At 48.8% G+C, this 12,420-nt stretch overlaps 1 protein-coding gene across 1 annotated transcript; it reads right to left on the minus strand.

The window, feature by feature from the left end:
- Positions 1-1,054: 1,054 nt before the first annotated feature.
- prpf4bb (pre-mRNA processing factor 4Bb) lies at positions 1,055-11,914 on the minus strand. Its single transcript, XM_077012597.1, has 15 exons — positions 11,763-11,914; positions 9,654-10,886; positions 8,156-8,311; positions 7,898-8,047; positions 7,407-7,488; positions 6,815-7,025; positions 6,629-6,702; positions 6,413-6,503; positions 6,050-6,197; positions 5,684-5,821; positions 5,441-5,594; positions 4,278-4,392; positions 3,884-4,035; positions 3,664-3,750; positions 1,055-3,480 (listed from the first exon to the last, which is right to left on the minus strand). Exons 1-15 carry the CDS (start codon positions 11,807-11,809, stop codon positions 3,277-3,279), a joined length of 3,042 nt encoding a protein of 1,013 aa, XP_076868712.1. The 5' UTR covers positions 11,810-11,914; the 3' UTR covers positions 1,055-3,276.
- Between the last annotated feature and the right edge of the window lie 506 nt (positions 11,915-12,420).

Here is a 12,420-nt window from a genome sequence, read left to right on the forward strand (position 1 = left end):
GAGGTGCACTCCCTCACTGGGCTTCCTTGTTCGGACTTGCTTTTCCAGTTCAGTCCATGTGTCTCCTATGGGATTCGGGTCAGGGTCATGAGGTTCTCTTGAAGCCATTTTGTCACACATATGGAGGAACACCCAGGAACGTCATACTGCTGAAAGAAGCGGTTCTGACCAGGTTTGAACGTTCTTACTGATGTTTTGAGATGTTGAGTCAGGATGATACTCTTTCATGACAGTCCCTTCTCCAGCGAGACACCCCCAGGTCATGATGCACCAGCCACATGCTTCTATTAGGATGGTCTTTGGATTAAATCCCTTTTCCGCCACATCATAGTGACCACCGACAAACTCAGTTTGACTTTTCATGCCAGTCTCGCAGAACACAGTTCATCCTTTGAGGCTGTTACAATGTAGATCTATTGGTATCTGAGAGCTGTAAATGCTCCATCAGTTCAAGAAAAATATCTTTATCTTTTTTTTTTTATTTCCTCCCTGGGAGTCTTTCCTGATCCTATATCTGCATGGGTTTCCTCCTGGTTAGCTACACCGGGTGTCGCCACAACATTCTCGGTGTGACCATGTCTAATAAACACATTCATGTCTTAATAAAGTTGTCTGAGTGTGTATGCCCAGTGCAGGATGGTCCTCTCTCCCCATCCTGCACCAGATCCAGACTTCTGGTGGAGAGTTTGCTGTGCACAAGTGGCTACCGCTTTCTGCCGGTGTGATTGGATGCAAAAAAAGAAAAAAGGTTGTAACTGCATTATTTCTGAAGTGACCTTGGGTATGTTGAAAGGTGCTATAGGATTCATTCATACACTTTTGTGACAATGAACACATCTGTATAATGACTAGAAAATAATTGGAGAACTATAAACCTCATGCACAGGACAGGCTACGCTTGGAGAACCATGCAGATCACTGTGGGTCACATGATCATGATCTTAGCATGATCTTGTGGTTGACACAGGAACAGGCGTTTCAGCCTGAAACTCATTTTCAATTTTCTGTAAACATTAAGATTGATGCTGCATTTGTAGAACAGAAACCATTCAAAGATATGAAACCTTTTATTAATAAAAGTCATGATACACTCAAGGTGGTGAATTTCTGTATGTTTTCCTTCACAACCCAATCTTCTGAGTTTAGCATTTTTCTAAAATGTCTAATCTCCTTTAAGAAAAAAAAATTACTGACTTCTTGCATAACAAAACCAAGAAATATTTACAACATGTAATTAATGAAGCGGGGCCACCTAAAAGACTTTTACGCTATAATTCTCCAAGAAACAGGCTGAAAAGGAGGCACTTTAAAATTAGACAACTTTCAGAATTTCATTTGAAGGCAGGCTGTTCCTGCCTTTTCAACCAGGGCAATTCTGATGAGACTCAGCATGAAGTTGGACACCTTAAGATGAAAGTCAAAATTGAAGAGTTAAGGGACCATATGAACCGCTTAAAATATTCAGCTAACTAAAACGTAATGAAGACCTCACTAGAAATTATGCCACCTGCAAATGGTCAACGTACCTCCAAACCTCTGGAATAACAAATGGCAACAGAAAGGCCAACTAAACTGGTCAATGATTTCAGCCAACATGACCTAATGAGCTATGTAGATCATTCAACAGCCACAGGCAAAAGCTTTGACCCATTTGGCCTTTATGTAATTGATCCGATTCTGGATATTTGCTGGTGTGAAAGCACTGGAAAAGCACCATAGGAAATAATGTGGACCGATGTCTACAAAATCTCAAAATTGCAGAACCACCCCAGATTAGTGCTTTCTTAGCTAAACACCTGATTTAGCTAATGGACATCTTCGTAATTAGCTAGATACAAGTATCTTTGAACATAAGCACCAAATGGTGCAGAACAGAATTTCAAGAATTTCAATTTTGGTGTACAGAGAAACACCAAAAGATCAGATTCAGAATGCTGTGAGAGTGTCAATGTTGCCTTCTGGTTAACAGGTGTACCATTGTGTTTTAGCATATTCTGCACACAGAACCATTCTAAAGACATAAGAACTCCACTGGGTGTCTAAGAACAGGGTTGAAGTCTGGTTCAGATCTTAGTTTTGAGTGTAAAAAGGGAAGAAAAGCTTAGAGAGGAGGCTGGCCGTGTGAGGAGACCATGGAGAGACCTCCCTCTACATAGTACTGTTCTCAGTGTGAAACGACAGCACAGGAAACAGGCAGACCTAAACTCTGTACGGCCACCACGTTGCTGTCAACCATTCCAGCAGAGGTGCTGTACGGCGAGGTCCTGTCCAGATCCCGGGGTACACTAGCTAGATTCTGATCGTGCACGGCGTCTCCTGGTGTCTCACCACCACTCTGGACAAACTACTCTAAACATGCTAGCTACATGACAAACAGTGAGATTGGCTGTGGCGCGTTCAGCCCTGCTGACCTGAGGGATCATGCTAGTGAGATCTAATCATTATGAGCAGTATGCTTGGAGGTATTTCATGGAAGCCATTTGTCTAGTCAAAACTGGGGGACTGAGCAACAAAACCGTTTAACCTGGTTAGCAACTGGAGGGCTAATAAATTCTGAATTAGTCACAGTAATCCATAGGATTACATTCTGGATCATAATCAGGGGGAATTAGTCATCTGTTATAGTTGCCAATTGTATATTGATGTGCCTTATTTTAATGCCTCATCTAACCATTCTACCAATAGTTTTTTTCCTCCCCCAAATATCAACCATGTCTCACATTAAATAAGATTCAGTCCATGTTCAGCAAACCTGACAACATTCGCATAAAGGGGGGAAAAAACAAACAAAACTATTCAGCCTCATGTGAACAGCAACATGTAATTACGTATAGATTATTTACAATAAAAACCATTCCAAGAGATTCATAATCAACAAATGGGGAAATGAAACAATTGCTTATAAAACAAAACACCACGAGTAAAACTAAAAATGTCTCCAATGGTTCCAAATCGTTGAAGCTGGACTTTTGTTGTTTCGGTCCCAGACCGGCATCACGGCTCTGATGCCCAGTGCTGTGGTCATCAGCCCTCCACCCGTGGGTCTCCATCCCTCAAAACACGAGGTCTGTCCATTCAAACACGTCTAATCCAGCTAATCCCAGCCTTGTTAAATGGATTAGGCCAATTAGATTTAGATTGGAGCTAAAACTCTGGCAGGACAGGAGATCACTGGGAGGGTAGAAGGTGTGACCACTGCACTTCCAGTGGAAGGTCAAAGGGAAACGTAAAAGATAAAGAAGAAGAAAAAAAAAAGGGGGGGGGGTGTGTCAGAGGTCAGATCTTCTCCTGGATGAAGGGGTGCTGCAGGGCCTGATTGATACTGATGCGCTTGGCTGGGTCCAGCATTAGAGTGCCGTCCAGGAGGTCCTTCAACTGCATCACCTTCTTCCTCTGCTCCTCCGGCAGACGCTGGCCCCCAATCATGTCCGCCAGCAGGTCCTTAGTGGGGTTGATGGTGCTCATCACAGTCACCTTCTCCTGGAGCGTGAGGGACAGAACGAAGTGCGGTGAGGAACGTACATGAGATAACAGTTGTAGTTATGTCTCTTTTTTGCATTATGACCACTAAAACATGAAATGCACATTTTTAATGAGCAAAATCCACATTTTGACTATGCAGAACTTCGCCATCGATCATCGTTGGGTGAATTTTAAACCAACCCGCTCAGTTACTTTGTCCACTTCTATGTACAGAAAGTTCAGGTTCTGGTCGAAATGTTGATCTTTGAACAAGCCTTTCCGGATCATCTAAAGACAAACGTAGAAACCACAATATAAAGCAAAACATTCACACATTTTTACCATCTGTCAAAGAAATAACTATATTGCAAAAATGAAAACAGCAGCATAAGAGCAACCAGAAGGTTCTCTGATCTCCGACCTTGTTGGGCATCTTGCCCTTGAGGTCCATGGCCAGTTTGATCATGTGGTTGTTGGAGGAACCGGGGAACAGGATCTTCCCCGTGTAGAGTTCATAGAGGGTGCAGCCCACCGACCACATATCAATCCCATAGTCATACGGCTTCCCAATAACTGAAAGAGACAGACAGACAGACAGACAGAGAGAGGTTTCACTGTAGAAATAAATTCTAAATGAATATAAACGAATAATAATAATTATCCTTATGAGTACTTCCCTATGAGGATAAATTATAAGCCACGATTGGAAAGATTTGTAGGAAACATTTGAATTTGAAATACAACCAATCAAGGATGCGGCTGGTGACCTGGCCACACCCTAAAAGGGGCGTGAAGCAGAGTAGAGGTGTGCTTACTGATCTCAGGGGCTCTGTAGAACCTGCTGACCAGGTATGGGGTGATGTCGTTATCCGCCACGTGGGAGGCAGAGCCAAAATCACACAGCTTCAGAATGGTCTTGGACTCATTCACCTGCGAGCCAGAGTAGAGCAAAGGAACCAGGATGAACCTGCCTCCATTACCAGACAGAACGTTTTTATCCACTTTGATAGGACTCAGTCAACACGATGCAGACAATCGACACTAGGGATGCACCGAAAATTCGGCCACCGAAAATTTTCGGCCGAAATGGCTTAAATTTGCATTTTCGGTTTTCGGCCGAAATACTTTCATCACCGAAACAACACGGCCGAAACAATGTGCTGTGATGACGCAAGCAAAAATCGCCTGCACGTGTTTATTTGGATAAAGCTAGCAAAAAAGTTTTCCAGTGATGGCGCCAAGGCAAAAGGACATTACACCAAAAATTATGGAACTCGTTGCCTTAGACGATCAGCCGTTCTATGTCGTAGGGATTTCGTAGGCTAATAGAGCACATTGAGCCCCGTTATGTTTTGCCGAGCAGACGACATTTCTCAGAAGTGTGTTTACCTGAGCTGTTAAATTTTGTTGCAACTCACGTCACGTTTTTATGAGGGAATTTATATTTATCTTTCAGGCCAGTCAGTTATAATTAAATTTAACTCGTATAAAATACATATATTTATCCTCTCAGATAAAAACGGTCTGCAAGCGAGTTAAATTTAATTAGTGGTCGGCCGTTGTCAGCGGTATCGCCGTTAACGGCCCACCACTAATTTTACTTTATAATATGCATTACTGTAATGTCAGTGCTAAATAAATATTTTCAAATCAAATTTTGTAGTTGATTTATTCTTTGAATAGCAATGCCTTGATTTTAGTGAGGTTAGCCATAAATCCAATGTTACTAATAATTGGCATAATGTATTTCGGTTTTCGGCCTTGGTTTCCTCATTTTCGGTTTTCGGTTTCGGCTAAGAATTTTCATTTCGGTGCATCCCTAATCGACACTTTCATGATTCGGTAGCTACCCATCTGATGGCAAGTCTGCCCAACTGAAGCCCCTGGGACACAGGAGGCAAAGCGCCCAGAAGGAACCGGGTGCTGTGGCCTTCAGCGGGACGCGGCCGGGCGGTTCTGGGGCCCTGGGTCAGCGTACCAGTATGTTGTCGGGTTTGATGTCGGCGTGGAGGATGTTGCAGCGCTTCAGCAGTTTGAGGGCCAGGAAGAGCTGCTGGCTGTAGGAGCGCACGGCCTTGATGTGCAGCCCCACGTCCTTCCCGTACTTCTTCAGGACCTCGCGCAGGTTCATGCTGGGGACAGGACACATCACGTCACACGGAGGAACTCCCCCGATAACACAGGTGGACAGACGGACGGAGACAGGCAGGCGCGTCTGTACCTCAGAGGCTCGAACACCAGACACAGGTGCTGTTTGTGGTAGAAATGCCGGAAGAGACGCAAGCAGTGGAATTTATCGTCAGGATCGGCGTCGTTGAGCTTCTTCAGGAACTCCAGCTCCTTCAGCCCCGTCTTCTGCCTGGGGGGGGGCGAGAAAACCGCACAGAAACCCGTTAATACGCCTACAAGGCCAGGTGAGCCTATCCAAACGCGTGAAGGCAATCTCAGCCTGCATCAGCGGCCCTTTTAAAAACCCAACCCCCCCTCCGTTTGACTGGAATTGACTCGTACTCCAAACTGCATTAATTATTGAAGTGGCCCATTTAAATGCATTTCAAAGCAGCCGTGTTGCCACCAACGTACGCACATGAGCTCGTTGTTACGGATGATCTTGACGGCCACATCCTGGCCAGCGCGGGCCGTGTCTCTGGCCCGCACCACGTTGCTGAACACACCCTGGCCCGTGTAGCCATACACATCGTAACGCTTGTCCAGCATCTCACCGATGTTCACACCTAGAAGATGATCAGGACATCAGAGATGACCATAAGGACAGAAACAATATGGTGACCACTGTCAGTAACATGTTGATACTGCTCTAGAAACTCCTCGTCAGTTGAGGTTCACTACTTCATTCAAGATTACGTGTGACCAACTGACATTTGTGCCTTCAGTTCCGAGTGCGGTGGATCTGGACGGGCGACGCCCTGCAGGAGGTGCGCTCACTTACGGTAGTAGCCCTCCGCGTCGGTCCAGTTGTCCCGGAGATTGGGGTTCTCCTTGAAGTCCTTCCCAATACCCACAGCTCTGAGTCTGGCACTCTGTGGAGGGAGGGATGGAGGGAGGCAGAAAAATGTTCCAGTTTGTTTCACTTCACCAGCAATACCCAAAAATGAACGAAAAAAACTAGATTGGACTTCTTTCTTTTTTTAACCCTTCCACTCACATCAAAGTCCGCAGCAAACATGTCATCTGACTCGGTGAACATGTCGGGGGCCGTGGGCTTCTTTGTGTTGGCCCCTGGTGACCAAACAGAGCAAACTAGTCAGACACGTCATTTTACACATATTTACACACACGTTTAGCGCTGAAGCCCCGCCCCCCCAACACAATCCCAGCGCGGCGGACCCACCCTCTTTCTCCTGGGCGACGAGGTTGTGCTTGGCCTTGACGATGGCCTCGAAGGTGTTGACGTTCTCGCGCTCGTACTCCTTGACGTCGGCGGCGGCGCGTTCCAGGATGTCGTCGGGCGAGGCCGAGCGGCTGCGTGTGCTGCTCTGGGGGCTGCTGGGCTCCGACGCCATGGACCCCATGTTGCTGTCCTCGTTCACAGACTTGTATTTCTGACACAGCAGCACACGTGGGGCAGTTAGCACGTCGGGACTCACCTCGCCACAGCAAGCAAAGGGACTCGAGGAGCGTTTAGGGGGAACTGCACGACTTTCTGGACGGGGTACGTGGGTTAATTACTGGAGCTGTCAGTTCATCATGTAAACATTTGTTTACAGCGTTAGGCTTATCACACTACACTGCAGGAGTGAAGAGAGTGTACAGGCTCTGTGAAGCCTCTTTTCCTTCAACACACAGGTTGTGTTACCTGCCCTTAAAACGCTGTTCTCCACTGCAGAATCAGTGCACTACAGCACAGTTCAGGGTGAGATTAATGCCCCTTCACTGCAGTCAACAGGTCTCTGGGTGACCTCAAGGACGGAGCAGTTTCCTACCTGCACGATGGCCAGTCTCTGCTGCCTTCGCTGCTCAATCAGAGCCTCCTCATCCTCCTCTTCGGCATCATAATCTTCCATCCTGAACACACCACTCACTCGTAAGACCACACAAGCACCAATGACAAGGGGAGAGCCTACAGACTACAGCGGTGTGCAATGTGACCGGTGGCCCACGCCTGGTCCGGGGGCTGCGGTGTGGAACAAGGTGAGCTGGAGCAGGACTGACATTCACATAATCAAGGCCCGGTGTCTGCAGTACCAGAACCACTGAATCAAGGTCTGATTAACATGTGGGCAACTCTGAGGACTGGGCTAAAAATTTAATTGTGCTACTACCAAGCACAAACTTTTTCCGTCCACTAGAACAAAGCGCACTACATAATGTAAGCGACTTCCTTCAGGTTCTGTCTATAGAAAATGTGAAGTTCTGTCTGCTGTTATACATGTAACTCTGATCTATCCAGCGTGCCACGGGTCTTCATACTCACACTTCCTCGGAGGAGGAGTCTTGGGCCGCCTTCATGCCCTCCGATAGGCTCCCCTTGAACTTGTCCTCGTCCCGACTCCGCCTTCTTCGGCGCTCGCGCTCTCTGGAGATGGAGCGGCGAAGTCTGGGCCGGCCGAACCGATCCCGGGACCTGGGGTAAGACAGGACAGGCGGTTAGTCACGCGGTCTGTACCGGCCTCCATCACCAACGATGTGGTCAAACCTCCTAAAGCAGGTCCGTGATACCACGCCCCCTCACCTTCGTCTCAGGGGAGATCGGCTCCGCCTCCTCGGCGAGAGGCGGGACTGTCGCCGTGGTGAAATGGACCTCCGTCTGAGTGGCGAGCGGCTCGGCCTGCGGCGCATGGGGCTGGAGTCGCGGGACCTTCCGAGCAGGTCGGCGCGGGAACGCTTCCTGAGGGTCAAACGGCTGGTCAGCGGCGGCTCTGCAGCTAGACGGCTGGTGAGGCCCCTCCCACCCGATTGTCTGATTAAGGGTTGGAGCTACTTCAGCACTATTCCTGTTCTTTAGGGCGGCCTGTTCTGGACTGAAGCAGAACATTCCAGAGTTGCAGGGCTGCAGACTCTGAATGTCTCGGTTTATTCAAGTAACTTGCTAAAGTGCCTGGGAGGGACAGACAGCAGCTGATTTTGCTCCAACTCACCTGACATTAGCTGATGAGCTTTGATAGCCTGCCTAATGAATGATTTTAATGGATGTCCAGAATTAAGGCCCGCTAGCAAGAGTTTCCAAGTTAGCTAGGCGATGAACCAATTCATCTTACCTGGACAGACATTTAATCACAGTTTAACAAAAAAATGCTCCAAACACTTATCTAAAATATTATAGATACCTGATGTTGCATATGGTAGACAAAGCCCATCTATACGCTCACTCCAAACCTGCCAGTTTGATAAGGTCTAAAAATATACATCTGAAGTTCTGTAGGAGACGTCCGAATGTGATCAGCTATATCAGACTTAAAATAGAGCCGATCCATGAACACCATGAACAGCCAAGAGACCTGATCCCTCTGGCTAGAGTGCAAGCCCACAGTACAGAGCAGTGTATGGCTATGTGGCGAGTAAGCTATAGACAGCGCTAGGAACAAAGTAACGTCTGCCAATGCATGTCCTGTGCACAATGTTTGGCGTGCTGTCATGTGCACTCTGTTTGCCTGTATGAGGTACACAGATGGTGGAAACAGAGGCTCAGGTTCACACCAGTTGGCAGCTCAGTGTAGAGAGATTCAGGGTAGGGGGGGGTTTGGCAGGTACCATGAGAGCATGCACAGTGTTGCAGCATGGAAGCCCCGCACGGCCCGATTCTTCCCGATTGGCTGCTTGGACAACAGGGCTAGGATGTAGCTGCCGGGAGATTGTGCATCTCAGCTTGCCTGGAGCAGCTGGGGCCTCGTCACCTGTACAGTCCCGAGACTGCTCACGCGCACACTCCATAAATAAAACAGAGATCTAGACCAATTACGAAGCCCGGAAAGATGAAACAACGAGGCCGCATCGTCAAATTAAAACCAGTCACAAGTAGACTGGATTTGGATTGGGCTAATTCAATTTTTATACAAGGCCACTCTTTTGTGTTCCTGACTTGGAAAATCGTTTATTTGTGTAGTTAAGAATGAATGGACTCTTTCACCGAAATAAATGCCTTTTTTTTTGTGATACTACAAGTCGTGTGCTGGTCGTCAGTGGTGCAGTACTGACGCCCAGGCCCAGTGCGATTCTACTTTAATTCCTACCTGACAGGTGAGTCCCTCCTGCGCTCAGCTGACCTGCTGCGCCCTCTTCTGGCAGGCGACCTGTTGCGGGAGGGAGAGCTGTGTTTGGAGGCACGCTCGGTGGAGCCCGAGGGCGGCTGGTGAGGTGGGCGCTCCCTGTGGCGAGGGGAGGAACTGCGGCGGCGTGGGCTGGCTGGCCGCCTGTGGTGCGGCGAGCGGTTCTCCTTCCCCGACGAGGCGTCTTTGGAGGGCGACTTGCCCGGCCTCTTCTCCCTGTCGGCGTCCGCGCGGCTCGGGTCCGACCTCCGGTCCCGCGAGTGGCTGCCGCCTCCCTGCGAGCCCGAACGGCGCCCGCCCTGCTCCTGAGTCCGCTTCTCGTCCGCCCGCGGGGAGGAGCGCCTGTCGGGACGCCCCTTCGGCTCCGCCCTCCTCTCCGCCGAGGACCGCCTCCTGCTGGGCGGGCTTGCCGACTTCCTCACCCTCTCTTTGGACTTGTCCTGGCTGCGTGAGCGCTTCCTGTCCTTGGACCGGCTCCGCTCCCTGCCCGCCTCTTTGCCACCTTTCGACGGCCGCCCGCCCTTGCTCTCGCGGGCCGCCCGGTCCCTTGAACGGGTCCGGCTTCGCCTCTTGGCGGCCGTCTTCCCGCCATCGGGCGACTCCTTCTTGGTCTTCCCTCCCCGGCCGCTCTGGTCTCTGGGGGAGCGGACTTTTGTTGCGCCCCCGCCTTTCTGTCTCGGCTCGCCGTTGCGGGCCCTCTGGCCCTCGGCGTCCTCCTCGGAGCCAGAGTTGTATCCCTGCAGGATGAGACCCATGCCCGACTGCACCTTGCCCTCCATCAGCTGGCTGTCCAACTCGGCCTTTATCATCGCCCTCTGCTTCTCCAGGTCTTCCAGGACGGCCCGGTCGTCGACGTTTGGGTTTTCCGAAGACGGCGAGCCTTCGTCTGGCTTTTTCGCGGCCGCGGCGGCCGACGGCACGGGGCCCTCTTTGCGCCTGTGCTTCTTGTGCTTGTGTCTGTGTTTGCGTTTTCGCTCCTTCTCCTCCTCGGACGCGTGCTTGTGTTTCTTGTGTTTGCTGCGGTGCTTGTGTTTCTTCTTCTTGTGCTTGCCGCCGCTGCTGCCGTGATGCTTGGAGACTTCGTCCCGGTTCTCTCCGTTCACCTCGGCCTGCCCTTCGCCCTCCTCTTCCTCATCCTCCTCAGACATCTCACCGTTCTCATTCCCGCTCTTTTCTGGACTCTCCAAGTCCTCTTTCCTGTCAACACAGGGGATTGTACCAAACAGTTACAATATTCATTAATATCACTTCATTTAGACACTTTTCATGTATGAAGCTCAATAATAACTGGTTATAATAATAATAATAATAACTGGTTTAAATACCCGTGTATTTTCGTACCCGTGTAGTTTCGTGTGTGTGCACCTGTCATGCCACCATCTCGTCTGTTTTGGTTACTCAGGTGCTGCACACTAGCGGGGTTTAACCGCCAACACACGCCGCGCTACCCACACATGCTGCTCGCTATTGTTTCCACCGAGGTTACGCACACACACGGAGCGGTCAAGGGGCTTTCAACCTTGAAATATGGCTCATTAAATTTAAATTAACTTTTTTATCAATATCTCCCGCAAACCAAGGATATTACCCGGCTGGTTAACGGGTATTAACGCGTGCAATGGCGGACCGGGAAGCGTTAACACTACGTTAGCTGACCCAGCCAACGAGGAAACGTGCCTCACAGAACCAGGGCCACCGAACCTCCACATCCCGGAGACTCACCGCAGCACCGAGGACAAAAGGAGCGGATGTCACGGAAATAACGACTAGAAATCGCGCCGTGTCTCATAAAACAAAACTAGAGTGGACTCTCCGACATTTAGGTGAGGTCGTATAAAACCGGGAGTCTTAACTAGCGAGCTAGCCTGCGTGCTAACTAGCAACGTTAGCCGGCTAGCTAGGTTAGCTAACTAGCCGACTAGCCTGCTCGCGTTAGCTGAGAAGAGCACCGATAACAGAACATCTTACGGTTTTGTCCGGAGTGGGGAATGTTTAACCAGAACGTGTTCGTGTTCATCGGGAAACATTATCTCGTCCAGTTACCAGATAATTATATAACACGCGCGCTCTTACCCATTATTCAGCCTCTCGCTTTGTAAATCCATTTCCACATCGGCCATTTTCTTCAACTAGTGGCCGCTGTGTTTTTCTTCTTCTGTGGAATTATGATGGAGAGACAAACCGCCTCCCCCCTGCAACACGAGCCATCTGCCCCCTAGTGTTGGCGCCTACGAACTGCATTTGATTAACGCTACCAATGAAATGGTTTAAGTCGTTACGCAAACGATGAGGGTGGCCTCGAAGTATTACATTCCCAGTATTTGATTCCCCACATTTAGAGTGAAATGGTTTTAAGATGTTTAGATGTTACCCATTCAGTCTGGTGCTTTATTCTACACAACATATATGCGTGAATAGGTGATGTATTTTTGTGGGCTTGCGATATATTCGCGCACACACACACACGCACACGCACACAGTTTAGTTATTTCTAAACTCACTACCATCAAGGACAATTAAGGTTGAGAAAGAAGTGTATTGTTAATAAATCCATTTGAATTCAAATATTTACCTTACAGTTTACTTAAAATAAACTGTATGTATGATGACATAAGAATTTGTGCCATAGATTTTCTTCATCGTATTTGTGATATCAGATGGCAGACTTAGCAATTATTCTTCCCATGCACTTTACACAGTGTCATCCCTCACTCGTCTGAAACAAGCTTAT

The sequence above is a fragment of the Brachyhypopomus gauderio genome, chromosome 7 (genome assembly GCF_052324685.1).
Source record: "Brachyhypopomus gauderio isolate BG-103 chromosome 7, BGAUD_0.2, whole genome shotgun sequence".
NCBI classification, from domain to species: domain Eukaryota; kingdom Metazoa; phylum Chordata; class Actinopteri; order Gymnotiformes; family Hypopomidae; genus Brachyhypopomus; species Brachyhypopomus gauderio.